The sequence below is a fragment of the Filicampus tigris genome, chromosome 4, assembly GCF_054856515.1.
Source record: "Filicampus tigris isolate MCC_2025a chromosome 4, RoL_Ftig_1.0, whole genome shotgun sequence".
NCBI lineage: Eukaryota > Metazoa > Chordata > Actinopteri > Syngnathiformes > Syngnathidae > Filicampus > Filicampus tigris.
The window spans coordinates 6,655,124-6,682,674 of record NC_141220.1 but is presented as its reverse complement, the minus strand read 5'-3'; the positions used below and the strand labels follow the sequence as shown (position 1 = coordinate 6,682,674).

At 40.2% G+C, this 27,551-nt stretch overlaps 1 protein-coding gene across 1 annotated transcript in view; it reads right to left on the bottom strand.

Moving 5' to 3' along the window:
* The window catches only part of hydin (HYDIN axonemal central pair apparatus protein), an 89,855-nt gene extending 66,717 nt beyond the window's left edge, over positions 1-23,138 (bottom strand). Inside the window, exons 1-21 of the mRNA XM_086029144.1 lie at positions 23,101-23,138; positions 22,615-22,740; positions 21,112-21,231; positions 20,734-20,868; positions 20,058-20,257; positions 17,286-17,410; positions 16,738-16,927; positions 15,261-15,393; positions 14,808-14,907; positions 14,007-14,125; positions 13,705-13,928; positions 13,426-13,493; positions 11,896-12,137; positions 9,746-9,846; positions 7,532-7,667; positions 6,341-6,505; positions 6,081-6,239; positions 5,737-5,975; positions 5,376-5,637; positions 2,412-2,555; positions 526-669 (exon numbers count right to left, since the gene is read on the bottom strand). Of these exons, the coding sequence (XP_085885270.1) occupies positions 526-669; positions 2,412-2,555; positions 5,376-5,637; positions 5,737-5,975; positions 6,081-6,239; positions 6,341-6,505; positions 7,532-7,667; positions 9,746-9,846; positions 11,896-12,137; positions 13,426-13,493; positions 13,705-13,928; positions 14,007-14,125; positions 14,808-14,907; positions 15,261-15,393; positions 16,738-16,927; positions 17,286-17,410; positions 20,058-20,257; positions 20,734-20,868; positions 21,112-21,231; positions 22,615-22,713 (3,105 nt within the window). The 5' untranslated portion in view covers positions 22,714-22,740; positions 23,101-23,138. The remainder of the gene's footprint in view (positions 1-525; positions 670-2,411; positions 2,556-5,375; positions 5,638-5,736; positions 5,976-6,080; positions 6,240-6,340; positions 6,506-7,531; positions 7,668-9,745; positions 9,847-11,895; positions 12,138-13,425; positions 13,494-13,704; positions 13,929-14,006; positions 14,126-14,807; positions 14,908-15,260; positions 15,394-16,737; positions 16,928-17,285; positions 17,411-20,057; positions 20,258-20,733; positions 20,869-21,111; positions 21,232-22,614; positions 22,741-23,100) is intronic.
* Between the last annotated feature and the right edge of the window lie 4,413 nt (positions 23,139-27,551).

The following is a 27,551-nucleotide window of genomic DNA, read 5'->3' as shown; positions in this document are numbered from 1 at the left end:
AACAAAGCCTGCATTGTTTTTGACTGCTTTATGGTTGTAAGAGAGTAGAAAAATAAAAAATGCAACAAATTCTTTACATGAAAGCAGCAAATAATTGAAAACAATATGGAGATCAATGTTTTGTTTTGTTTTGTTTTGTTTTGTTTTGTTTTGTTTTGTTTTGTTTTGTTTTGTTTTGCTGCAGGGAAAAAAAACACATAGCACAAATATAGCCAATATGCCTCAGATATCCTGAAATGAAAAAGTGCTATTTTGCTGTTAGGGTGACAGAATGTTTGGAACTGCTCTAAGGGTAACCACCTCACATTTCCTCAGTGGAATTAATGTGTTTCAGCAACCCATTCCATTCAAGTATGTGAAGCAGTGCATGTGCAGTGCAAAGTAATTTAGAAATGTATTGGATGGTGTGATCATTAATAAGCAATCCCATCGAGTTAGCTATCTTGTATTGTAGCTCCACGATATCACATTGCAAACAACAGAAAAAAGAACAGTATCATCCAAGTAGGAGAGGTGATGACATACTTTAGTTTTAGCAGTACTCTGGACTCCTTGGGCGTCGCAAATGGAGAAAGGGGTAGCAAGTGAGAGCTCCATGGATAGAGACAGAGCTGACACGTTCTTTAAAACCAGCTCCTCATATAGTTGGGTAAGATCTTTTCCCGGTAGCTGAAAGACATATAGATATGCAAACAGATATAAAGATTTTATATATATATATATATATATATATATATATATATATATATATATATACACAGTGGGTTGCAAAAGTATTCATACCCATGAGTAACACTATATTTCTCATCACAGAACAAAGGAAACGTGTGTTTCACGTATTTGCATTTAAGAAAAATAGAACAAACACAACAATCCATCACTGTTTTTACTCATCAGCACTTTTTACTACAGATAGATTCCAAAAGTCTGTATTTCATTGTTGCAAAAGTATTCACACCAAGTCATCAAATTATATTCAGTAATTGGTTGCAGCTCCTTTGGCATCAAAATAGCTTTGGATAGCCTGCAATGAGTTTTGTGCAATGTTGTTTGGACAATTTCTCCCGCTCTATGCAATTACCGCTCTACCTGAGCCAGGTTCCTTGGTGATCTCCTGTGGACAGCAATCTTCAGATCCTGCCACACGTTTTCTATTGGGTTAAGACCCAGGCTTTGACTTGGACAGTCTAGAACCTTCACTTTCTTCTTCCTGAGCCATTCTCGTGTCACTCGAGCTGTATGTTTTGGATCATTATCCTGCTGAAAGGTGAACGTCCTCCTAAGGTTCAGGATTTTTGCAGACTTGAAGAGGTTCTTCCCCGGGATGTCAAAGTATTTAACACTATCCATAGTCCTTTGTACACGGACAAGCTCACCCGGACCGGAGGAAGAGAAACAACCCCATAGCCCACCTCCGTCTTTCCGATTAGGGATGGTATGAGCCGGATCATCAGCTGTGTTGGCTTTGCACCAAACATACTTCCTGGTGTTCAGGCCAAAAAGTTCAATTTTCATTTAATCTGATCACATCACTCTTTCCCACATCGCTGGACTGTTTTTCAGTTGTGTAGTAGCATAATACAAACAAGCCTTGAGATGTTGTTTCTTCGGGTATGGCTTCTACATTGCAACATGCCCATAGAGACCTTCCTTGTGTAAAGTGCGTGATATTGTAGACTTGTGTACATTACACCCAGCAACCTGGCGAGACTTCTTCAGGTCTTGAAGAGTTACGTAGGGGTTTGCTCTCCCTTCCCTGAGCGGTTTCCTCTTGCCTTTTGCTGTGATCTTGGAGGGATGTCCTGTTCTTCCGAGGTTCACAGTGGTACCATGGCACTTCCACTTTTGCACCAGTGTTGCAACAGTACTTTTTGGGCACATTGAGTGAACCTGCAATGGCTGCATAGCTTTGTCCATCTCTACGCTCGTCTAGAACTTTCTTTCTGGGTCTTCTGACAGCTTCTTGCCTTTCATGACTGCTGTTTGGTGAAAAGCCTGGGATGACTGTGGGCAGGTGATTATTTGGCACAATTTATAGGGAGTAATCAAGCCTGTACGAGTCAGGGGTGACTAAATGCTGGCTTGTGACACTGTGATGCAATAGTTTATGATATGCAATCATTTTTGACTCAAAATAACACATTCGATGCAATGGTGTGAATACTTTTGCAACAATGAAATACAGACTTTTGCAATCCATCTAAAGTAAAGAGTGCTTATGAACAAAAAAAGTGATGGATTCTTGTGTTTGTGCTATTTTCTTTCACGCAAATAGGTGAAACACACTTTTGCTTTGTTCTATGCCGAGAACTAGAGTGTTGCTCATGCGTATGAATACTTTTGCAACCCACTGTATATAGCTGACAGACAGTTATGGAAAACAAAATCATAATCACAATTCTTTGAACTACCTTTTCAATGTAGAAATTCAGCTTCTGGGAAGACATGCTGAGTATAGGGGTCACAAACTGGCATGTTATCTCCACAGAAAATATATGCTCCTTAATTCCCTGATGACCGACAATGCCACAGCAGACTAGACACTCTCTCACAACCTGAGGAGGCAAGTAAACGTTACTTGTACAAAGGCAATGAAACCAGGCACATATACTCTGAAATAGTATTTAGTATCTGTGCTTGTTTAATGTGAAACGTTTAAAGCAGCACTAGGCAAGAAATCGACTTTAATAAATTGTTTACACAACTCTTTTGATGAAACATTGACTTACAAGTACAGTAGTTGAATGGGACTTCATGCCCTGAGGGGGTCTGTATCGTTTTTACTGGCACAAAGCAACTTTGAGGAGGATGGGATCAACCCTGGCACACAAAAAAATATAAATGTCCTGAATTGCTTTACGGCATACTCACTTCTTCATTTCGCTATAAGGATGGCTCAGGATTTCACAACACTACGCGCTGGCACGCATGGGAAATGTGGTTGATTTTTGTCAAAACACTACCGCTGTTGTCCATATCGCACCGCCATAATCAACAAAAACTGACATATGACACAGCCATAATCAACAAAAACTGACATATGACACAGTGTTGCTTTAAAGCAACACTGAAAACATTTTGTGAAATTTTTTTATGAAAGTCGATTTCTTGCCCTGTGCTGCTTTAATACGATTTGACCGTTGTGTTAGTTGTGTGATTATCTGTGTAAGTTTCAAAACGTGGTATATAACATTTATAAATAAAAGTACCTGTAGTATACCCTACAGTGGAAAGAGTGTGTAGAACAGTTTCTAAATTCGTTCGTATGACTGAAATTTAGAGCATGCATCTTCTTTTCCTTTCGGCTTTTCCCTTCAGGGGTCGCCACAGCGAATAAATTGCCTCCATCTAACCCTGTCCTCTGCATCCTCTTCTCTCACACCAACTACCTTCAAGTCCTCCCTCATTACATCCATAAACCTCCTCCTTGGTCTTCCCCTAGGCCTCCTGCCTGGCAATTCAAAATTCAGCATCCTTCTACCAATATATTCACTATCTCTCCTCTGGACATGTCCAAACCATCTCAGTCTGGCCTCTCTGACCTTATCTCCAAAACCTCCAAAACATGTGCTGTCCCTCTGATGTACTCATTCCTGATCCTATCCTCCCTGGTCACTCCCAGAGAGAACCTCAACATCTTCATCTCTGCCACCTCCAGCTCTGCCTCCTGACTTTTCCTCAGTGACACTGTCTCAAGACCAAACGACATCGCTGATCTCAATACAGCTTTGTACACCTTTCCTTTCATTTTAGCTGACACTCTTCTATCACACATCACACCTGACACTTTTCTCCACCTGTTCCAACCTGCCTGTACACGCTTCTTCACCTCTTTTCTACACTCTCCATTGCTCTAGACTGTTGACCCTAAGTACTTAAAATCCTCCACCGTCTTGATCTCTTATTCACACACATGTTTTTTTTCTAACTGCAGCTAACCTTCATTCCTCTCCTTTCCAGGACAAACCTCCACCTCTCTAGCTTCTCCTCTACCTGTTCCCTGCTCTCACTGCAGATCACAATGTCATCTGCAAACATCATAGTCCATGGAGATTCTCGTCTGTCAGCCTGTCCATCACCATAGCAAACAAGAAGGGGCTCAGAGCTGATCCCTGATGAAGTCCCACCTCCACCTTGCACTCCTCTGTCACACCTACAGCACACCTCACCACTGTCTTACAGTCCTTATACATGTCCTGCACCGCTCGCACATACTTCTCTGCCACTCCAGACTTCCTCATACAATACCACAAGCTTTCTCCAGATCTACAAAAACACAATGCAGCTCCGTTGGGCCATCTCTGTACTTCTCTGTACATCCTCAAAGCAAATACTGCATCTGTAGTACTCCTTTTGGGCATGAAACCATACTGCTGCTCACAAATGCAAAATTTAGAGTGTGCATAAGTACAATAAATCGCATTTGTCAAATGTGCGTACACCTGTCGTATGCACACCAGGACGTAATTTGTGTTGATAAATCAAATTTGTTCTGAACTGCCATGCTCGTGCACTTCTAGCCTCATTGGCATTGAGAAATGCCTCTTATTGAGAATTTATAGTAGCAGCAATCCCTACAAGAAATCCAAAATCATGGCAAAGAGGACGGAGAGAATCTCAGAGCCAGACACTTGGCTGAGAAGTCGAAAAAAATGAATACAGCTAAGAACAATTAATGCAGGTGTTACCAATAAAGGAAAAAATAGGTCAAGCCTTTAACTCATTGTCCTCCTACCCCCCCCCCCCGCCCCCACAAAAAAAAAAAACCCAAAAAAACAAGCACACAAACAAGAAGTATCTCTAACTGGAGGAGGACAAGCAAGTAATTTGGATCCCAGTTTCACAATCTGGTGACACGCACTATCACCACTGTATGCACACAGCCAGCCCGCCTCAGCTTATCTGAGGTGCACACCCACAGAGCTTTTCTGTAGAACGGCTGAATCATGCATTAATTGTTCCAGTCCATAGATTGTACATTATTTGTGCATTCATTACATGAAATAATTTCGTTTTCACATAACTTAATTTTTTGTGTGATGGGCATGGTCCTGGACCCCAGGTCTTTAAGTTCATCTGAGACTGCTTGCTTGTTTGTATTGTATAAACAGACAGAGTGATGTGTGGCGCTCACACCACATTAAACGCATAGCACATTAAACTCGCTAATGCACAAATAAGGGCCCAAATACTTGAAAAGGCTTAATTGTTTGAAAAGCCATGATACACATTGACAGAATTAGCAGGGCACACTTGACATGAAAACAGCCACTGGCAACTCTTACATATGAAATACTAAGCAAGAGACACACAAGCCATTACTGTATAATATTCGTATGGAGAAAGTCCCTCTTCGTGCTGTTCTGCTGTCTCACCTTAGGGGAGTCTGAAGATCCTTTCAGCACCATGTCAACCGAGCCACCCGGGAAAAGTTCCATACGTTTCGGGCTGATGTTGAATACTTGTCTGTCTTCATTTGGGAATGCCCACGATCCATTGGTAACAGAATCCCTCTTTTTTGTAGCTGAGATGGAGGGCAGGAAAGTCCGACCAGATGAGCACTCTATCTTCCAATAAAGTCGGTGTACTCGGAGGCCATAGTTGGTCACCTTGAAATGGAAGTCGCACGATCCATGGCTTAGGACACACATAAATAAAAAATACAATGATGTATGACAATGTTCTATATGGAAGTGTTTTTTTTTTTTTATTTTTTGTTTAATCAATTCTTACTACCTGAAGTATGTGCCAAGGTCGAGATTTGGATGTAAAGGTTTGTCACTGACAATTGTGGTGCCTGTGCCCATTGCAGACAGGGCAACAGTGAGAGTTTGACTACCTCGGATAGAAATCTCAAGTTTATCTTGAAACAAGAGTGTATCTTTTAGATTCGCCACAACCTTAAGATCCAGTCGGCCTTGAGGTGGCACTTCCCCTTCATTGGGTTCGACACGCCACGGGGACTTTCCTTGGCTCTATAGAAATAGAAACATCAGTCTGTGTGTTATATTTGTCTCTTTTTTTTCTACATGATGTCAACGGCATTTATTTAGAGGCTAAGATGAGTTGAGTATTTGTACCAGGCGTGCTGTGAAGCATGCCGGAATAGGTGACTGGTTGGACATGGGAATGGTTTTAACAATGTCTGCCAGAACAGGTATTTTGCCAAAGTCCAGTTGCTGACCCTGACAATGAAGGTGAATTATAGGACCACGCCCAGTGCATGACAAGTCAACCTCCTGAGGGGAACAGAAGACAGGCGGACAAGTAGACAAAGACTATATTAAGACAAAAGACATGATGGCAACTAGAAGGAAATGATACGTGAGCGCACATGTACCAGTGGTGGGTGAATGCTGCCAAACAGAGCAATATAAAGAGTGTGATGCTGCTTTCCAACATCCTTCACCAGTAGAAAAACAGGAAGGTCTGCTGAGCTGTGAGGACGAATCACTCCCCTGGATAAAGTACTCCCAAATATTACTGAAGGGCTCTCCTCATATTCCTAAACATGGGGAAATGATATATACAATTATTCTATATTGTGTACCTGTAGCTTTTTATATGTGCATTGTGCATATACTGTTGCACTGATTGCTTTTTTTTTATTTATTTTTTTTAATAGAAACTAAAAGGAGCCCATGATTATAGATAAGCACAATGTAGCCTATCAAACTCTTTTTTTCATTCTAACCCATAAGCACATTTACGAAATGGCAATTTACCGTATTTTCCGGGCTATAAGCCGCTACTTTTTTCCTAGGTTTTGCGACTTGTATAAAGGTGCGGCTATTCTGTGGCTTTTTCTCCCACTGCTAGGGGCGCTCTAACCGGAATTACAACACAATACAACACAATTGCCATCAACAGGATGTGACTGCAGGTGGAGTTCAACAGGCGAGGGCGCTATGCAATAGGTTATGAATTGGCTGGTATGCGAATGTTAACTGACAAAGTGGGGGGCAGCGGGCAGTGAAAAGAAGATAAGTACTTTATTTTCTCTTGGTTCTGTTCTGTTTTAATCAGCAAAGTTGCTGCCATGTTAAAAGGCACTGTTAAGAAAAAATCTGTTCAGGTACATACATGTACATTTACAGTTCAAAATCGTACTGTAAATGTAGTAAATATCAAATTTTTCAACATATATACACTAGGTGCGAATTATATGAAGGTGCATCTTATATATGTTTTTTTTCATTGTTTTTTTTAAATAGAGTGAGTACAGCTTATATAAAGGTGCGGATTATATTCAGACAAATACGGTATAGTGTTTCTCTAGCAATTACCGGTGTTAAAGAAGGTACAATATACTAAAGTTTTATCAGTCTTTTGACTCTTGACGAAAAGTATCCTCTCTTTCTAAGGAAAAAGCTTTTTGTTTTAACCGAATGCACACCGACACATCTATGTGGCTATGGAAAAACTATAAATGAAAGTATCCCAGTGGAATTTAAAATTAAGTCATTTCATTCTGTCATTCCCACTCATACAGTGAAATATTTTATTTTTTAGCAACAATGGACTGCTTTACCTGCTCCAACATGCCATAGCAGACAGGAAGGGCACTTGGGTTCATTAGGCGTACTTTCTTTTCATACGGGTGATTTAGGAAGCACTTCTCAAAGTCCACCACTGGGTTCTCCACCATGATCTCTGGAACAATACACCTGTGCACAGAGCATTGAGGGTATGGAGAAATAGTTTTTGAACCTCACTTGCCAACCGCAAAAATAAAGGAGACATATGACATATTATGAACATTGACTTTTGACTAAGACAGTGGTTCCTTGAGATACAAGTGCCTTGACTTATGAGTTTTCACTTGACAAATTTGTTGTCTTGAGATATGAGAAAAGTACCCAATTGCACGTTTCTGCTGATGGGTGCGAGTGTGTAGGGTATCCCAATCCTCCAAAGTCCTCTGTCCACCCCAACGCCCCCCCTCCATCGCACCCATGTTCCACACTTCGGTTAAACCTGTATCCAGGGGTCCTCAGCCGAAGCATATTGCCAATAATTCATTGCGTACTTGACCAACATAGTGGGAAAATGACGACATTCATTGGAGTTCCTGTGCCGAAAATATGTTTATTCAGGTTAGGTATTGAATTATTAGGGCCTGCTGCGCTGCGAGGTCCCTATTGTTTTTATTGTTGTATATTTTGTAATTCGTGTAATTTCAATCGAAGTTCTAACACTAGGACTACCAGGATTTTGAAACTATTAGAACTACGAAAGCAGTCATTTACATGGATCGTGCTTGGTTGTGCTCTGGCAATGACGTCATCGATTAAAATGATTATTACTTGCTGCTCAAGTGTTTAATGAAGGTGTTTTATGAAAATTCTGTTGTGACTATATTTTAATGTAAATTATGTCATATAAATGAATGAGAAACAGTTGGTGGAGCACCTATATTGTCCCGGAGGGCTCTCGCGTGTCAGCTGGTTTGGCGCCAACAGAAAGGAGACGCGTGTCGCAAACGACTTTACTGCATTTCCCTTTGAAGAAGAGGAAGTAAATGGGAAGTACAGCACACACAAAAACTCTGTCCTGATTGCACGCCAGAACTCTTTTTGCCATGGGTTATGTCAATAAGCACCACATAAACTCATTATTTTATTTATTTCGACTGTCTGGCATGTCTTACGCACAATGTCATGACTATCACATCTAATAACCTATTTTACCACACGGCTCCTCCTCCTCCTTGCCAGAGGGACTTTTTTACCCGGACTCACTGTAAGATTTATACGATTTTTCTTATAGGTCATGGTGACCAGCAGCGTTTCTCAATGCAACCGCTGGTTGCTATAGAAACCCGGCGGCGCCGTCCCAGAGCAGCATACTTAAGATCAAGTAGAGAGTTAAAGGAATAATGACTTGTAACTATTTCTATATTGTTTAATACCATAAAATTGCACATCGGTAATGAAATGTATATATTATATATATATATATATATATATATATATATATATATATATATATATATATATATATATATATATATATATATATATATATATATATATATATATATATATACAATATACAGAATTAGGAAAAGTCAAAAGAGGCCAGGAGCACCTTCTGTATCTATATACGCAGAGTAATAACACATCAAAATTTTGAAAACAGTCAAAATGACTGATCTCGTACTTCTAGTGTTAAAGTCACCTACGTATTTTGTTGTAGTTGACGTAATTAGCAATGAAAGATGGCCGACCTTCTTCGCATGTGCCACAGATTGTGCAGAGGCCACAAATAGCACATCACAAATCCAGGTGTGGAGTCATAACTACCAGCCCGAGCCTGAGGTTTACTTTACTACTACTTTACTGCAGTTTTAATATCATTTTAGCACCAAATTTGGCAGAACAGCAACCAGTCCGACCATATTTGATTTCGCAGATCCCACACAGTGGTGCAAGTCGATGACGTAATGTGTACTGTCCCAACCCTGCAAGTTTTGCACCGCTAACCTGTGCTCTCAAACTCTATGTGGAGACCCATGCCGCTCCGCTTGGACTGGCACCACACCGGGCACGTTCAACTAAACTGTGCAAGCTTTCGCAGCACTTTACTAACACTCATAATGTGTCATAAACATTTCACAAGTGGCGAGTCTCAGACACTGTGTTTTGGGGCAATTCAAAATGTAATATAGTAATTTGCTTTGCCAATCAGATTTTAGTCGGTATTGACTTCTAGTTTCACCTTGCTTTCTTCATTTGTGTCTTACCTTGCAACAATGGGTAGAGCCATGATTTCTTTTCCAACACCCTCTACATCTACTACCAGAGCCAACCTATAATGTTTGACTGTGTTGGAGCACAATGACACCTGTTGAGACAATGCACAAACATGCAGTGTGAAGAAATTGTGGTGGATGGATGGATGGATTTGCAAATACAGACATGCTATCACAGAACAACCTATTTTAATGGCTACTATCAAGAAAAATTGTTTAATTAAAGTTGTAGAAAAGACCTATTCATGAGTTGTTGTTTTTTTTATTTTCAAATAATTGTGTTAAACCACAATTCAAAAGCAATGTCTGATTTTCATTGGGTTAGCTTTGGTTATTTTTGTGACCACTATGTTGTTTTTTTTTCTTTACTTAAAGCGGAAGTCAACCCAAACATATTTTTTTCAAGAATATGTTCCCAGCAGGTCCACTAGTTGAAACAAGGCATTCTGATTTTGTGTTTGTGGAATACAAGTTAAGCAGCAAAATGCACTCCTTTTTAGCCATCTCTGGGGGCGGCCATTTTGTCTTCTGTCGACTGAAAATGACATCGCAACTGTTCACAACGACCAATCACGGCTGACCTGTTTTCTGAATCTGAGCCGTGATTTGCGTTGACTTCCTCTTTAATAGAGGGGTACCCACAATTTTGTCCATGTGTGTAACAGGCATAAAAGTTAATGTCTGCTTTCTATCAGTATAATAGCTTACTAATGTTCAATCAATCAATCACATGTATTTATATAGCACTTTTCATACATAGAAATGCAACTCAAAGTGTTGTGCAATAAAAATGTCCAAAACACAACATAAAAGGAAGACCCGCTCAAGCCCTCCCTCCCAACAAACCCAAAGACATATATCCACCAGTACATCAGCACTCACACATACACGCACACAATAAGCACATAACCTGACAAACTGTGTTCAAAAAGACAAAAAGACATAACAGGGCACAGAGAAACTATATGAGGAAAGGGTACCCAAGGGGGGCTCATTTACGCTGAGGAGAATGACGGCCCATTGCCACAGGTACTGCCCCCATCACCGAGACCCCACCGGGGTCAGCCGGGGAGACCCCACACCTAGTGTAGAGGCCCCCGGTCACCTGGACCTAAGGAGCCCCTGCGGTGACGCCGTCCGCGGGAAGGGCAGCCAACCCACCCCCCCCCCCCCCCAACGCCGGCACCCCCCACGAGGAAACACTGGAGCTAAAAGCTAACAACAGAAAACAACAAAACTAAAAGACAAAACAGTTATATAATCTAAGAACTAAAATCAGCAAGATAAGGTAAAAATAGTCCCCAATAAAAAGAAAAAGATTATCAAGAATTACTTTAATTACTACTAATTATTTAAAAGCCAAACTAAAAATGTTAAATGTTAAACAAGAGAAAATGGGATGAAGAACAACAAAGCAAATGTGGATAAATTAAGATATTAAAAAGATGACACAAGAAGATTTCTTAATAGGAAACTTTCACTTGTTTAAAAATTGTTTTCACAGTATTTTTTTTTCAAAATATTCAAAATAACAATGCAGTTCCAGTCTGGCTGCAAGGAAACATATATACTGCTTAATTGAGTGCAGCAACAAAGAGAGCAAATGATGCATTACATCCATTGTCCATACCGCTTATCCTCACAAGGGTTGCGGGGAGTGCAGGAACCTATCCCAGCTGTCTTCGGGAAGTAGGCGGGGGACACCCTGAACTGGTTGCCAGCCAATCGCAGGGCACACAGAGAAAAACAAACATCCACGCTCACAATCACACCTAGGGGCAATTTAGAGTGTCCAATCGACCTACCAGGCAAGTTTTTGGAATGTGGGAGGAAACCGGAGTACCCGGAGAAAACCCACGCAGGCACGGGGAGAACATGCCAACTCCACACAGGGAGGCCGGAGCCGGGTCGAACCCACGACCTCCGAAATGTGAGGCGGACGTGCTAACCAGTCGGCCACCGTGCCGCCCTGTGATGCATTACAATACTAACTTAATTTAACAAAATAAAACTAATGAACCCAAGAACAAATGAGGCAGCGGTGGGTAGAACACAAGTGAGAGGAGTTCATTGACTGAAAACCTGGGCAGGACAAAAGGTTTATATACAGTATCTTAGAATTTACGCAATAGCCACTGCACCTTGATGCTGACATCTGCCATGGCCCGCACAGAACCCACAGCAGGACTGACGGTGAACTCAACTGGCATAGCACTGATGTCATGAGCAGCACTGCCTTGCCAGTTGTTCCTGCACAACTCACACACTTGCTGGTCACTGGTCACACTGGGAGAGCCCATTCCGTCTCCCACAACACGCAAGGAAAAGCTCATTGGAACAAAAGATGTGTTAACGAGGGAACACATTCGTGTTTGTGGGAAACCTGCAAAAAAAACCAGTAAAATATCAAATATACAACGTGAAACTTAATGAGGCTGCTGGAGTACTTACATTTTGTTTCAATTAACCCGTGGCTCATATAATTACTAAAAAAAAAACTGGTCAACAAAAGAGGTGGAACAACTTGTGGTGTGGGGCGGCACAGTGCTCAGGGATCACTCCCAACAAAATCGGCAACCATGATCAAAATGAATACACTTTGAAAGTGGGGCAGAGTACCCGGGGAAAACCCACATAGGAACAGGGAGAACATGCAAACTCCACACAGGAAGGCTGGGGCCAGATTCGAAACCCACAACCTTTGCGCTGTGAGACGTACATGCTAACTAGTCAGTTAGCGTGCCGCCCTTGAGTGCACCAAAAAGAGTGAATGAAGTGTGTTGATATTGGTACAGCAGTTAGTAGTTACTAGGAGGTTCTTGAAACAAGTTTTTTTTACAACAAAAAATTCTCTGAACACAACTATAGCGTCAAACTGAGGCTTTGACAGTAATTTATATTATTTTGCATGTAAATGAACCACTTTTAGGATATACAAACTAAGTAAGAAATAAAAGACAAATCATCTTAAAACAATATTAACAATCTTACAAATTCTGCTCTTGCGTAGTATATTATTCTCAAAACAAGTTCAAAAAGACTTTTTGGCTTGACATAACGAAATGATTCTAAGTCTAGGTTAGATAGCTTATTTTTGCAGGCTGGGCAGACTGGCAGTGAGTCTCTATAGGATTAACTTCTATTTGTGTGAATAAACGTATAGTGTACAAAGGGCTGTCCCCATGAGTACAAATGCTTGTAATTGTCTTTTCAGACACTCAGGGCTTCACTTGTACAAGTTTAAGCCAAAGTTTGCCTTGTTCAACCTCCTTGCTCCATCCCCAGTTGTCATGGTAACAAAAGATGTGCTGCAGTGAGAGGACCATCCCCAAAAACAATGTACATTTTTAGACATTTAAATTGCGCCACACCCTTTAACAGCCCCATGCAAAGGTGTACTTGCGTTGCACCCCTACCCCACCCCAACAGTAGAGGGTCAATTACGAGCAGAAAGTAAAATAGCACCACCCGCTCCAAACAGGATAATTTTATAAAGGCTCAAAACACAACTTGAAAATCGTGCCAAAATTCTTGATCCTTCTTGATATTCTGAAAAAACATGTCACAGATGTGACTTGATGTCATTATGACACCTGAAAATGATTACTGTAATTGTGGGGGGGGGGAAAATGTCTCCTTCAACATATAATATACCGTAAAGATATACTAACCGTAGGCGACATCTCCAAAATTTAGTTCTGAAACGCTGAAGTGAAAGGTGGGCCCAATAACACAGCCCCTGAAACAGGAAACAAAAATATAAACCATCAGTTGGATTTTTACAACTTTAAGGTAAAAATAACATAACATGAATCTTTGAAAATCTGGGTTATTGTGCTGCAAAGGTGAAAAATCATACAATGTGCTTTGATTACAATACTGAAACCTTTCTCATGATCAAAGTCCGAGTGTTGTGTCACAGTAAGAGAGGTATTACATTCTAACCTCACCTGAAGGTAAGAGTAAGTGGTAGAGGCTGCCCTGTGACATTTAGCAGTAAGCCCTCAGAGAAAGTCCCCAAAACGTTACTGTGGAAGGTGACTTTAATCACAAGGCAAGCCCCGGAGCATACAACACCTTTCTTGGGAGTGAAGGAGAAAAATTGACCAAAAGTGGTGCTAGGGCTTGAGAACTCAAAAGGGGCATCAATCAGCCCATGGTTGGACAGCTGCACCTATCCAAAAAGCATAATGGCATTTAGTTACAATATTAGCATGCACTGACTGGGAACATTTTTCTTGGCAAGCCTTACCTCATAGGAGACAGTGTGACCTATGAATATGTTTTTCATATCCATTAGCTTACAGTTGATTTGCATCGCAGGTCCCAAACCCTCACCCCTGACTGTTAGAGGGATGTGAGATTTTTGGCCTATAAGTACAACATAGCAAATATAAGGAAGTTTATTTAGCACACAAGACACAGAGGAGTCAGAGGAAAACAAAGAAGACATGGGGCTCTTTTTACTGAGGCAGCCTTGGTGCATATCCCGGTGGATTTTCAATGATTTTTGTTTCTGTGCAAGACTTGCAACATGTGTTTGCTAATTTGGCAGACCAATCTCCGTCAAACTGGGTGGGCTGGGGTAACAAACATTTTTTTTTAAATCACCTCCTGGAGCGCCACAGCTATGGAGTTGGGGGGCAGTAGGGGATGGCCGCCCGGCCGATCAGGGTTATGGATTGGTCTCCAAATGCCTACTTCATGGCAGGGGTGTGCTTCCACCGTATCAATACTCGAGTTGGACCAATGGGGGCGCCGCCCTGCATCTCGCAGAACCGCCTACCTGCGCTCGCCTGCGAAATGACCTATGTCCAACCCATCTTCACCTAGAGATACACCAAGCGCTGAGCAGGATTTACGCCCATCATAAAAAATTGAGCTCATGGTGTATAAAGGTCACAATTAAGTCAAATTACAATTAGAAATGGTATCCCTATTTGTATGCACATTCCAAATTAAACCATGTAGCCCGATAAAAATGAGCTGTTATTTCATTGTTACGCTTGTTTCAACCCAATAAGTTAGCTGTGAATTCCAGCCAAATACTTACCCGTGACATCACAATATATGATTTCTTGGTATAGTTTGGCTTCATCAGGCTTGAAGACAACAGTAAAACGTGCTGTGGTATTCGGCCATATTTCTCCCAACTGTGCCATATTATGAAAATGGGAAAAAGGCATTTTAGAGTCAATGCAAAACAAGTAGACACAGTGTGATACAACTCTTTATATGAAGACTGAAGATACTGAAACAGGTTCCTTTAGAAGTAAACCCAAATACAGCCAACTTGACATTAAAATGTCTGATTTGCAAACAACAGTTACTTCTCCCTGGATGCAAGCAACCTTGTGCATTTATGGATTTTACAGTTCATTTCCACATTGTAAAAAAAAAAAAAAAAGTCATCAAAATGTATTGTCAAGTCTCAGATTTTCCCAAAAAATCACATTAAGAAAGATTAATTAGTGAGAAGATAAGGAAGAGGAAGTCACAAACGCACCGCTGGTTCTACTGTTATGCATCCTTGTGAGAGAGCAAGGAGGCCGGTTCGATGATTGGCTGTCGGGTCAGACTGGCAAGGAACAAGCAAATGAGAATCCACATTCTGCTGCAAATCAAACACTGAGCAATCCCTAGAGTCGAGAGAAAAGGGGAAGACAATACAGAGAAACAACACAGAGAGTTTTCCAGAAAAGTGCATATACACACACACACACATATATGTATGTATGTGTATATATAGATATAGATATATATATATCTATATATACATATTAGTGCTGTCAAGGGATTACATTTATAACTAATTAATCGCAACATTTTTACTGAATGCGATTAATCGTATTTTTCAACTCCAATTTTTTACGAAGCTTAGAACCGATATTTACTTGAGTAAAATCTTGGAATTAATGTGGAAAAAAAATAAAAGCATAGCGCCTCCCACCTGCAACTGGGGCATACCATTACAAGAGGGGGCGGGGGGGCAATACCACAATCCCTATAACAGCAGTTCTCACTCGCGCCGACGCGGGGGTAGAAAGAAGCCTAAAAAGAAGCCTTTCACCGAGTAGGCTGAGATGATATTTGGCCACCTCGCGAGCACGTCACACGCATGAGGGCCGATTAGTGGGCCACACTAAAATCAACTTCCGGCCATGCTTATAGTCCAGCAATTTTTTTAAATTTGTCATCTCCCACCCCTTCGCCCCAAAAATGGAGGGTCCGACCGGTCCGGCCCACGGACGGACTGCCCAGCTCTGTATATATATACTAGTGCTGTCAAATGATTACATTTTTTTAACTGATTACAAATGTTCCATAATTAATTGATTAATCGTATTTTTCAAGTACAATTTTTTACAAAGCTTGGAAAAGTACCGGTATATTTTGATTTAAAGACTGTCCTAATAGCTTTCTTTGATCATTCAATGCGATTCTTTTCCAGTTTTTGATCCGCCCTGAGACTGAAGATTTTCTGCTGTTTTCCGGTGTCTATGGTATAGTATTTTGTGTTTTAATGTATTGCTTTCTCTTGTTATATTATTGCTGTTTTGTTGTTGTAACGCTTTGTTACAGCTGTAGTTGTTATGAAATGCGCTATAAAATTAAAGTTGTATTGTATTGTATTGTATTGTATAAAACACAACAGTTGAACAATATACCAAAAACGTAAAACTAGTCTGGTATTTGAATTTGGCTTTTCAAAGTGTGCAAATTATTTTTGATTCCTCCAATGATCCGTCGAGCAACTTTTAAAGTAAAACTAAGTAAATGTCCGTCCCTGCGACAGTGACTCTCCTCTAAGTTTGGCTGCACCGTGAGCAGAGGTCAGCTACTACAGGAAGTAAATAAAACTCTGTTGTTTTTTTTTTGTGCGGTATAAAATGTACACATATATATGTATGTATACACATATGTATATACATATATACATATACATTTTGAATTGTATGAATTTCATACTACAGTATACTCACTGGTTCTCTTCTGGTTGGCTTGACCATGTTGTCCAGCAGTATTTAAGAGTGGTATCACTACTATTGGTGAGGGACACCGTATGTGTGTTTGACAAAGAAATGTAGGTCCTTTCCAAATTTAGGTATTCAGGGATAAGATTCAGCTTTAGTTCCACACAGGAACCCTGGAGGCTGATGTGCACATCTTCACCTGAGTAGAGATAGAGGAATGAGGGGGTCTTGTAGTAGCCTAATTCTTGAGTGGAAAAAAAATGTTAAGTTGATCTTCAGAAAGATAAAGTTTTAAAGCACATGCACAAGTACATGGATGTAGAATACAATACATGATGATTTGAATTGCCAAAAATTATATATACAGTATATCGTCGCTGCACTGAGAAAAACACTTATCTCCATTTGTTTCATTTTTCTTATATTTACTTGAATGGTGTTTCGCATTCCAGACATCGCATTAATGTGAAAATGAAAAAAGTTTCCAAAATTGGTGATATGTGTTTTTCACAGGACAGAGCCCATATACTACATTATTAACATATACAGTATTGTACCAGTATCATAGTGTAGCAACAGATCCTGACGGTGGTCTCCTGCAGTCATCGGATTGAAAGCCACGGTGATTTGCATACTCTCGCCAATATCAAGAGTTCCAGAGGGGGGAGTTACTGAAAAAGGACTGAAATAGAAATACCGCAAGGTCACAGACTGACTAAGTCTTGTATTACCTGACAGGCTGTTTGTATTTGATCTGATCGAGGGGTGTGCTTGGGCATAAAATTAAATACACTGCAAAATTTGAGTTTCTCTGTAATTTTAGGTGATAAAATAATTCGAGGTAACCCACCTGAGTCATGCTGTTCGAGCACTGCAATTGGTGCAGTTGTGGTATTGCTTCAATAATAGGAGCTAGTCTATCTATCAATTAGCTGCAATATAGTACTGCAGCCAAGCACTAACCATTATTTTAAATAATGAGGAAAAAAAGTAAAAATGAATTATAGTATCTTAAATTAATTTAGCTATATACCGGTATGTACAGGGGTGCACATAACTGGTACGCAGGTACGCATGCGCAACAGAATTCACTGATGCGCACCGTTATTTGCATCACAACGCGCATTTGCGTACCAGTGCACACTAGCGGTGCAGTGGAACGAATCATCTTTGATTGGAAAGAATCAAGCAGCGGTTCAAGATGGGCACAATCCGCAGAATGATTGATGAAAAACTGTGCGCGTTCACAATAAGGCAACGTGATTAGTCCGCATTCAGCAGAGAAAGTGAATATTCTCAAGAATCAAGATCACGTAAGTTGCATGCACAAGAGCGTTTTGCAAACATACTCAATGAACACTCCGCCTCCACAAAGGCTAACTTCAAAATAAAGCTTACTAAATAATACATTGAGTCATTAATGCCAACGCAATAGCCTTCGTGAACTTTTACTTTTAAGTTGGCCCGCGTGGTGGCGTAACTGCTTACTTGACTTCCGTTTTTGACGTATCGGCATTCGGCAGTTCGGCATTCGGAAGTTTTAACGCTTGCTACCAACACAACGCTGTCTCGAAATCATATTCAGTCGCTAATTTAGGACACGAACAAAACGCCGGTTAATTACGCTGTCATTGTATGATACGGCACAAGTCTCCGGCGTTAGTGGCTAGCAGCTGTTATCATTAGCTAGTAGTACAACAGCTCCCTCTTGGATTACTTTCTTTTTTTTAAACTTCTTTTTCTATATTATGGACCTAGATTACTTTGTAACGTGCTGTCCATGTTTTAAGAAAGGTGCACTAAATTGCACTTGAAGTCTTTTTCATTATGAAAAAAAATAAAATAAAAATAAAACTTTGTCTTCATTTAATTTAGAACAACACGTTTGCCTAATAATTGTAAGAAAACATTCAGCTCAAAATGTCTGACAGGATACTGTAATATCTGTTCCTTGTTTTGTGAATGTGCTGGCTGGGCCTATGAGTAGTGAGTGACGTCATAGCGAGGGGACGAGCCAGGTTGGGAGGGAAGTTGGGCTCGAGGAGTGAGTGGTATGATTGAGCGCATGGGCGTGAGTTGTGGCCACCACCAGCTCTTGTGTGAATGTGTTCTTTTTTCGTTACGCTCTGTTATTAAAACGACGATCAGATTGCATCAGCGACTGTGTGCATCTTTGACCACTTCGAGGGGCATTACAATACCTTGAAATGTAAACACTGTACCACTTACAAAATTGCATTAAATTGTGTTCTTAAATCTCAAACGGCCATATTAGCCATTAGGAGTTGATTTTTGATACATATATTTTTTTTTTATAAAATAAATGAAGACAAAGTTCTACTTAGGTTTTTTTTTTTTTTGCTCACACTAAAAACGATCCGTCACTCAAGATCCGAACCGTGACTTATGTGATCCATTGGACCACCAGTGAGTACCAAAGACAATCTCCTGGTACTCATTCGAGTACCGCATGAAAAAAATTATGTGTCCTAGTATATACATTTTATTTTATTTTTATTTTTTTTACTATATTAAAGGAGGCACATTATACATCGTTCCCATAAAACATGTCTGCAATTTATAATTTTCAGGGTCTTATTTAGCCTTACTGAAATCAGCCTGAAGGGGTGGTGCTGTCTCAATTATGAGCCACTGCCTCTCCTCTGTGGGGTGTGCGACAAGTACAGCTTGGTGTTCCCGTGACTACCAGGGAAAGCTAGGGACCGCAACGAAGGCGAGTGGCTACTTGCCCAAAAGAGAAAAAGTGGCAGCCAGCAGGCTGAAGGGAAATGCAAGCTCTCATAAAGTCAATTAAGCGTTGATTGAATTTTAAATTGTCGAGGTGGCACTTCATCACCAAGGCGCCGAATTACACTTGTGAACTGGTGTTGCTAATCCATCCATGCGGCAGATACAGCGTACACGTTGCCAAACACCACTAACATATGTACTTGATGGTGTAATTGGCTGAGCAGACTATTTGTGTACAAGCAATTAAAAGTTAATTTTCCATAATATGCCCACTTTAAATGACAAATTATTGCACTATGGATCTGAGAAGATTATCCAACCCTTAAATTGTATAACGAAGTAGCAAAACATTTCATTATGAACTTTCAGGCATTTTTTAAATTTTTTCGCTTTGTCCTTCTAAACGTCATCTTATCGACAGATCCACATCGATACAGCTTTACACTATAAATACAGTAAAACAACTCAGCTTTAGGCTGCTAAATTGAGTTTCCTGGCATGAATGGAAAAGTTTAAACAGACTGTTTTTACATATAGTTGGTGTTAGATCACAACTTAAATTTAATATCAGTAGTCACCTCTGTGTCTGTAATTTGAAGATGGCTATGCGGTCTCCAAGGTTGCGTACAAGCTGAGTCCTCTGAGTGGAGGCTTTCACAAGGCAGTCAGGTAAATGTAACTCATCATGGAAGTTCAAACTGGCTCTTGGGCCAATGGCACGGATTGGCACCTCAAACTGCTCCCGCTCTGTCACGAAAACTAGAGTATGGTGGTAGTCCTGTAAAGTAAAGTGAAGAGCATGTACTAGAACTGACAATTATGTATTGGATGAGGTTATTAGGAAAAAAAAAAATCATTATTATTTCTGCTTACTCTTCGCCTGCTATACTATGCAAGTTTACACTGGTCAGTTCAAACATTCACATAGGTTGACATTTTATTTTCTTGACGTTGGTTACTTGATTTTGATCAAATATACACCGGCTGATTTCTGGTCTGGTAGCCATGCCTGTTATTATTTTCAATTATATTGGAATAAGAGTCTGCTAAAGACCACATTTTTGTTGATAATGAGGATTAACAATGGGACCATTTACCATTCACAACAAATCAATAAAATAATGTAGTCTTACATCAGGTGATTAAAATTACTGATTTACTCAGACAAATAATTGGAAATGTATTAATGTAACAGACAAATCCAAAAATTGGTGTACTGTATAACTGAGAGTATCTTAGTGAAAGTGAAGGGACCTTGTTCTCCTGTGGAGTGAAGCAGACTGTGAAGCCCACCGACAGTCCTGCTGCTACTTTAGTCTTTGCCTCTTTTGGACCTTCAACTTGGAAATAAGCAGACTCCTGATGCTCCAGCTTGACATGCCGTGATATCTTGACAAGAAGCAAGCACAAATTGCCAAAAGCTTGATAAAAATCCTCAAATCAACAGAGCATCATACACACAGTTGGAAACACTCAATATGTTTTATAACTTGTTTTGTTTGTTTGTTTATTGTTTTTTAAATGCTGTTTTGCAGATAGGACCATCACTTCTACAAGCAACTTGCACACTGGCAACAAATATTTTTGCTTTTATGCTGCTTTGCTATGGTATCAGTTCAGTTAAGTCCACACCTTATCATTATTGAACAGCTGCAGAGGTAACCTGTAAGACTGTGCAGGAGTGAACTTCTGGAAAACTAACTCGGGTGGGTGAGGCTGGAAAAGTGACAGATCCACATCCACCAAGGGCATCTGAAAACACACAAAGTGAAATTTGATTTTTTTTTTTTTAAATGTGGACACTGAGCTTTACTCTTTCTTTACATTGACAAAACTAATGACCCAAGACAATGGACAGTACCAATAATACATTCATTCTGCACTCATCCATTCAACCATTCTCTATACCACTTGTTCTGATTAGAGTTGCAGATGTGCCAGAGCCCATCCTAATTGAATATGGACAAGAGGCAGTCTACATCCTGGACTCATTGGTGACCAATCACAGTATACCTGTATATTTTACTCTCATTACTTTAGTCATGCATGGTCTGAATTTCTTCCTTCAAGTAAACTAAGATATCTTTGAAGATATCAAATGCAGTCTCCAGTTTATCGTCAATATTATCGTGTGTCTTGTTAGCAGTCGCGCCAAAAAGATAACTGTAAAATAAATGTTTACATTCTTGTGAAGTGTTCACAGGTCTGCAATTTCTGATGACAATTAATTGTGAGCGCATGTTTTCATTCCCCCCCAAAAGATTGGATGACAAACCCTATAGCCTATATGTTCGGATTCTTAAATGCAGAGCACTGACAATGGTTGCAGTTGATGTGTGCATTAATGATGAAACGAGGAACATTCCTTGATAGTGTCTAGCTATTGAGTGCTTTCTTTTTCCATAGGAATCTCAAACATCTTAAGATGTTTGTGTTTGAAAAAAATCTAAATTAACAGCATTGTTGCAAAAAAAATTAAACAATATCAGACATCCAGGGCGGCACTGTGGTCGACTGGTTAGCACGTCCGCCTCACAGTTCAGAGGTCGTGGGTTCGATCCCGGCCCCGGCCTCCCTGTGTGGAGTTTGCTTGTTCTCCCCGTGCCTGCGTGGGTTTTCTCCGGGTACTCCGGTTTCCTCCCACATTCCAAAAACATGCATGGTAAGTTGATTGGACTCTCTAAATTACCCCTAGGTGTGATTGTGAGTGCGGATGTTTGTCTTTGTGTGCCCTGCGATTGGCTGACACCCAATACAGGGTGTTCCCCGCCTACTGCCCGAAGACAGCTGGGATAGGCTCCAGCACGCCCCGCGACCCTTGTGAGGATAAGCGGTATAGATAATGGATGGATGGATCAGACCTCCAGGGTAGTCCAGAGGATAAAATCATGTTAGTAGCACTGCAATATGTATAGGATATGTTCATTGTCTCCTTTCTAGTGGTCCCTATAATGAATTAATTATATACAATCTATCGATCAATTATCTAATCAGGGGACTTGGGCAGTTTCAAAAAGATGCTTTGCCGTATAAATGGTCACAGCTGTCAATGATATAGGTTGAGAATGTTGCACCTTGTTTTTCTTTAGTTTAGTTCATTTACAAGCCATTAAGGTCATAATAGTTCATTAATACTTTTTGATGTGTTGTCGTGCTCAGGTCAAGTAGTTCCAAGAGTCGAGTGGGATGCATTTCATTGGCCTCTGTCAGGCGCAGTTTTCCAGACTGCAACATCTTCAGTGTGTAAACCTTAGGCGATACCTGCAATGGAATCACATACAGTATTAAGTTGATATCATGTGATTTATTTTTAGGTCAGTGAAAAAAATGTACTTTTAAAAATATAAATATCACAATAGTTATGTCTATGAAACGGATAGGGAAAGATAGAATGTTGACTGAAATCTTCACATTTTACCAACAACCAAATACGTGTACTCCACCCTCTATCCACAATTACTCGGTGTCGATTCATATAACGTACGTGCTCGTTGGACTAAGTAAATCAAGAAGTCTCTCGTCACAGATAAACAAAATAATAGCACTCATGGTTTAATTAAAAAAACAAAGAAAGAAATTACACGTAGAAGTAAGAAGTATATAAAAGAATACAAGCCTCACCCGACTCTAAAACTCAGGCGTGGGGATCAGCGTTCATCGGTTGTGTGTTGTTACCATGCCGACGGACCCGTGACACTTTTCAGTAACACGTGCTCAGATTGGCCAGTATCTGCTCATGCGCCTCAGCGCATGGGCTGCTGTCGTTGACATGACAATCAAGCAAAACATGGCTCAATAAATCGGGAATTCCAGCAAAAGTTAGTTTATAACCTGAAGGTCAGTTTGAAGACGTCATGGAAGCAGGCACGAACGAAAGAAGTCACGTGATCAGTGTGAAAGTGACTGTTCATAAAGCGGCAACTAATGATGTCATCTCACTATAGCGACATAGCCTACAAAAAACAACGCACTACTCAATGCCTCGCAAAGGATTCATAACAAAATTGTAGTAGTATGGGGAAGTTCAAACCGGTCGCAATAAAGTATATAAACCTAATTACTGAATGGGCAGGTAACGGCACCTTCCCTACTTACACAACACGTTTAAAGAACATAGCAGTGACTGCACTGAAAAAAAAATGGTATGTTGAATTTAGTCAATTTTGTCAAGTGGTTGGACAAAATAAAATAATCTGGAACCAGATACATTTTTTTAATTAGGTGTGTGGTCAACTTAAAAAAAAAAAATCTGGATCCAGGTGATTTTAGTTCATGCAGACGCTTGACATAAAAAAATTGAGTAAATTCAACAAATGTTTTTCAGTGTGTTAGAAATTAATCCTGTTATGGTGATGAACTATATATACAATACAATACAATACAATACAATACAATTTTATTTATCTAGCGCATTTCATAACAGCTAGAGCTGTAACAAAGCACTTTACAAACAATACAATAAATAGAACAAAAACAATAAAAGGCTGTGATACGTGTATTAATAAATATAGACATAAATAATATATAAATATAAATAAAATATAAATAATGAAGCCAATAAATCGACATAAAACACCATATACAATTGACACCGGAAAAGAGCCGAAAATTTCAGGTCTGATCAAAATCCCGAGAAACGAAATGTGTCTTCAACCCGGTTTTAAAAATGGACAGAGAGGTGGCTTGCCTAACAACCAATGGGAGGTCATTCCAGAGGGAAGGACCAGCAGTTGAAAAGGCTCGATCCCTTCTGAGGCTCCTCTTGGTCCTCGGCACCTCGAGCAGCGCCTGGTCCGCAGACCTGAGGCTGCGGGAAGGTGTGTAGGAGTAGAGGAGCTCAGAGAGGTACGCCGGGGCCTGGCTATTTAATGACTTATAGACAAATAAGAGAATCTTAAAATGAACCATAAAATGTACTGGGAGCCAGTGAAGGGAGGCCAGAATTGGTGTTATGTGCTCCATCCTTCGAGCTCCAATTAGTAGCCGGACAGCAGAATTTTGGACCAACTGGAGACGTTTGAGGGAGGACTGGCTGACTCTGAAATAAAGTGCATTGCAGTAATCTAGCCGAGATGTAACAAAGGCATGGATGACTGTTTCTAAGTGCTGATGGGCAAGGAGGGGCTTTACCTTAGCCAGCTGTCTAAGGTCAAAGAAGCTCAACTTTACAACAGCGCTGATTTGCTGGTCCAATTTAAGATCACTGTCCATTTTAAAACCCAAGTTTGAGACTGTTGGCTTTAGATATGAAGCCAGGGGGACCAAGACAACAGGGTGGGATGGAGACTAGCCGCTGGGACACTTGAAACAACAAATATGCACTACTTGACCAAAGTGGTGCCCTATTGCTGTTGGAATGAATACATACATACATACATACATACATACATACATACATACATACATACATACATACATACATACATACATGTGTATTTGTAAACCACAGACATTTTGGGGGAATTTCATTTGGCAAGTCACATCAGCTTTTTGTTTATAGAAGCAAAAATGAAGCATGAAAATAAAATAAAAACAACGGTGTACTAATTATAAAAAAAATATGTTCTGGGCTGCCTTACTTTACCCTGCACATTTTGTTTTGAATCGTTGCAAGGTAGGATACAATAACATTTCAAGACTATCAAGTGATTCTGAAGTAAAATGTGCTGCCCAGCGTCAGATTGGTTGGTCTCAGCCGCTGGTCATGGGATGGCCAAGAGGATATTCATCAGCCAAAACACACAGCTAAAAACACCCAAGAATGGATAAAGACAAAACAAGTAATTCAATTATTCAAGTATTTTGATCACAATTCAAAATCAGTTAGTGTCATTAATTAATGTTCAGTACATTTGTATTTATTATTTTTTTAAATGTAAGTTATTTCCGAAACAATTGTGGTTTTTCTCTTAGTTTGACAGTAACAACATTTTGTGTATAGTAAAATGTGCCAAAGGTTCCTCCAATGCAAGTCCATAAAGCTCTTTTTTCAGGGCATCCATGGCTCACCAGCACTTATTCCAGACACTTTTTCAATTACATGTTTGAGAAAAATGATGAGCAAAAAAATAGTATATGACACGAATGTATGCCATTGCCTATCACTTTTACATGAAATGACTTCAATCATTGAAAAATGTTATGCAAAAAGACTATACTTTAACTCATATTATCATGTTGCTCTCCTGCTGCAGGGTGCATCTCTGACATACATTTTAATCAAGCACCATGATATTATTTTTGAAAACTCTAATGGGGTAACTTCAGAAAACAGGCCACGATAGATTATAGTTAGTTTCTTTAAAGAATGACAGTGTTTATGAATAAAGCCATCTGAAAAGTGCGTTACTTCCTCATTCAATTGACATTATTGCTAATGATTGTGCAGTTCCGTAAGTATAATGTTTGTGCCTGGGTAAGTGCAGATGTTGAAGACTGCCATGGTGTCTTCCATTTTAATGTCATTGTATGAAAGCAGGGGTGGTCGACTGGTTAGCACGTCCGCCTCACAGTTCAGAGACCGTGGGTTCGATCCTGACCCCGGCCTCCCTGTGTGGAGCTTCTTGCATGTTATCCCCGTGCCTGCGTGGGTTTTCTCCAGGTACTCCGGTTTCCTTCCACATTCCAAAAATATGCATGGTAAGTTGATTGGACTCTCTAAATTGCCCCTAGGTGTGATTGTGAGTGCGGATGTTTGTTTGTCTCTGTTTGCCGTGCGATTGGCTGGCAACCAATTCTGGGTGTCCCCCGCCTACTGCCGGAAGACTGCTGGGCTCCAGCACGCCCCGCGACCCTTGTGAGGATAAGCAGTATGGATAATGGATGGAAGAATGTATAAAAGCATCCACCAGGGGACAGTGATGCACTGTGATTAGATAAGCACCTGAAACAAAAATACATGATCCATTCTACCACCCAATTTATTTTCTTTCTACTTGCACACCCTGGACTCAATCGCCACGCGGTGTACAGTGAAACAGGGGTTCACACTGTACATAATATTAATAACATAATATTTCAGTATAGGTCTAGGTAAACACAATATTTCAGTATAGGCATTATAGGACTTTTTTTGTGTGTGTGGGGGGGGGCAAAAAATAAATTTACTGAGGAGCCTTTTAAATGATAATACTAATAATCCCATGGAAATAATGTTCTTGATGGTCTAATACATGCTTAAAAAGAATGTTGAAATATTTTTCTTCTTTTTAATGTCTGGCTGCTAATTTAATGGCAGATATGCGGCACTATGTTTGGCTCAGAAATTTTGTTAATTGGACTAATATGAATTCCTCACCAGCTATGAACCTCGCAGCATGTCACTGCTAAAGACAGATCTGTCTTGCTCAAAGCCAGCTAAATCAAGAGCAAGTCATTCAGTAATGGAAACCATCCCAAGGTACATGGAGGATGTGACACTTCCATCGTCGCGCAAAAAGAGCAAATTAATGCCTCAAACTAAATTGTGGAGTATAATTTCTGTTTGTCTGTCCATAAAATAGATAACAGCTGACTTTCAGTATCATTGAGAGTAACAAAAGACATTAGGATTGAACTGACATTGGCATTTTGGGTGGGGAGAACAGTTTGAATAGAAGTCATTATTGTTAATGTTGTCCACATCATGTAGAGTACTGATGGTTCACTGGACCATAAACCTTTCATTTTAGTGAACTCTTCAATATCTAGTACTAGCATTGGTGTTGGGGGTGGGGGTAGGGGCAAATCTTCATTCCCACTCTTCAATTGAGAGTACAGTAGTGGGAACCATTAGAATGCTGATGTTTGAAAAGTTGATGGAAGGGCATTGTATTATAATGTGAATAAATTGCCTGAGTACGTCAAACATACATTGCTACATAAGGTGCTTACAGGCTGAGAGGAAAGCGTAGAGTTCAACTTAGAAGGCGCAAGAAGCCTGGAATTTCTATAATCCCACCACACTTGGTCAGCTCCAACAGCATGATTAGCATTGATTGCCTTTAACTGTGGCGCAAGTAAAGAAGGCTTTGAATCAAAATTTGGATTTGTGCCATGAAGGCAGTTTATCAACCAACCTCCATCAATATTAC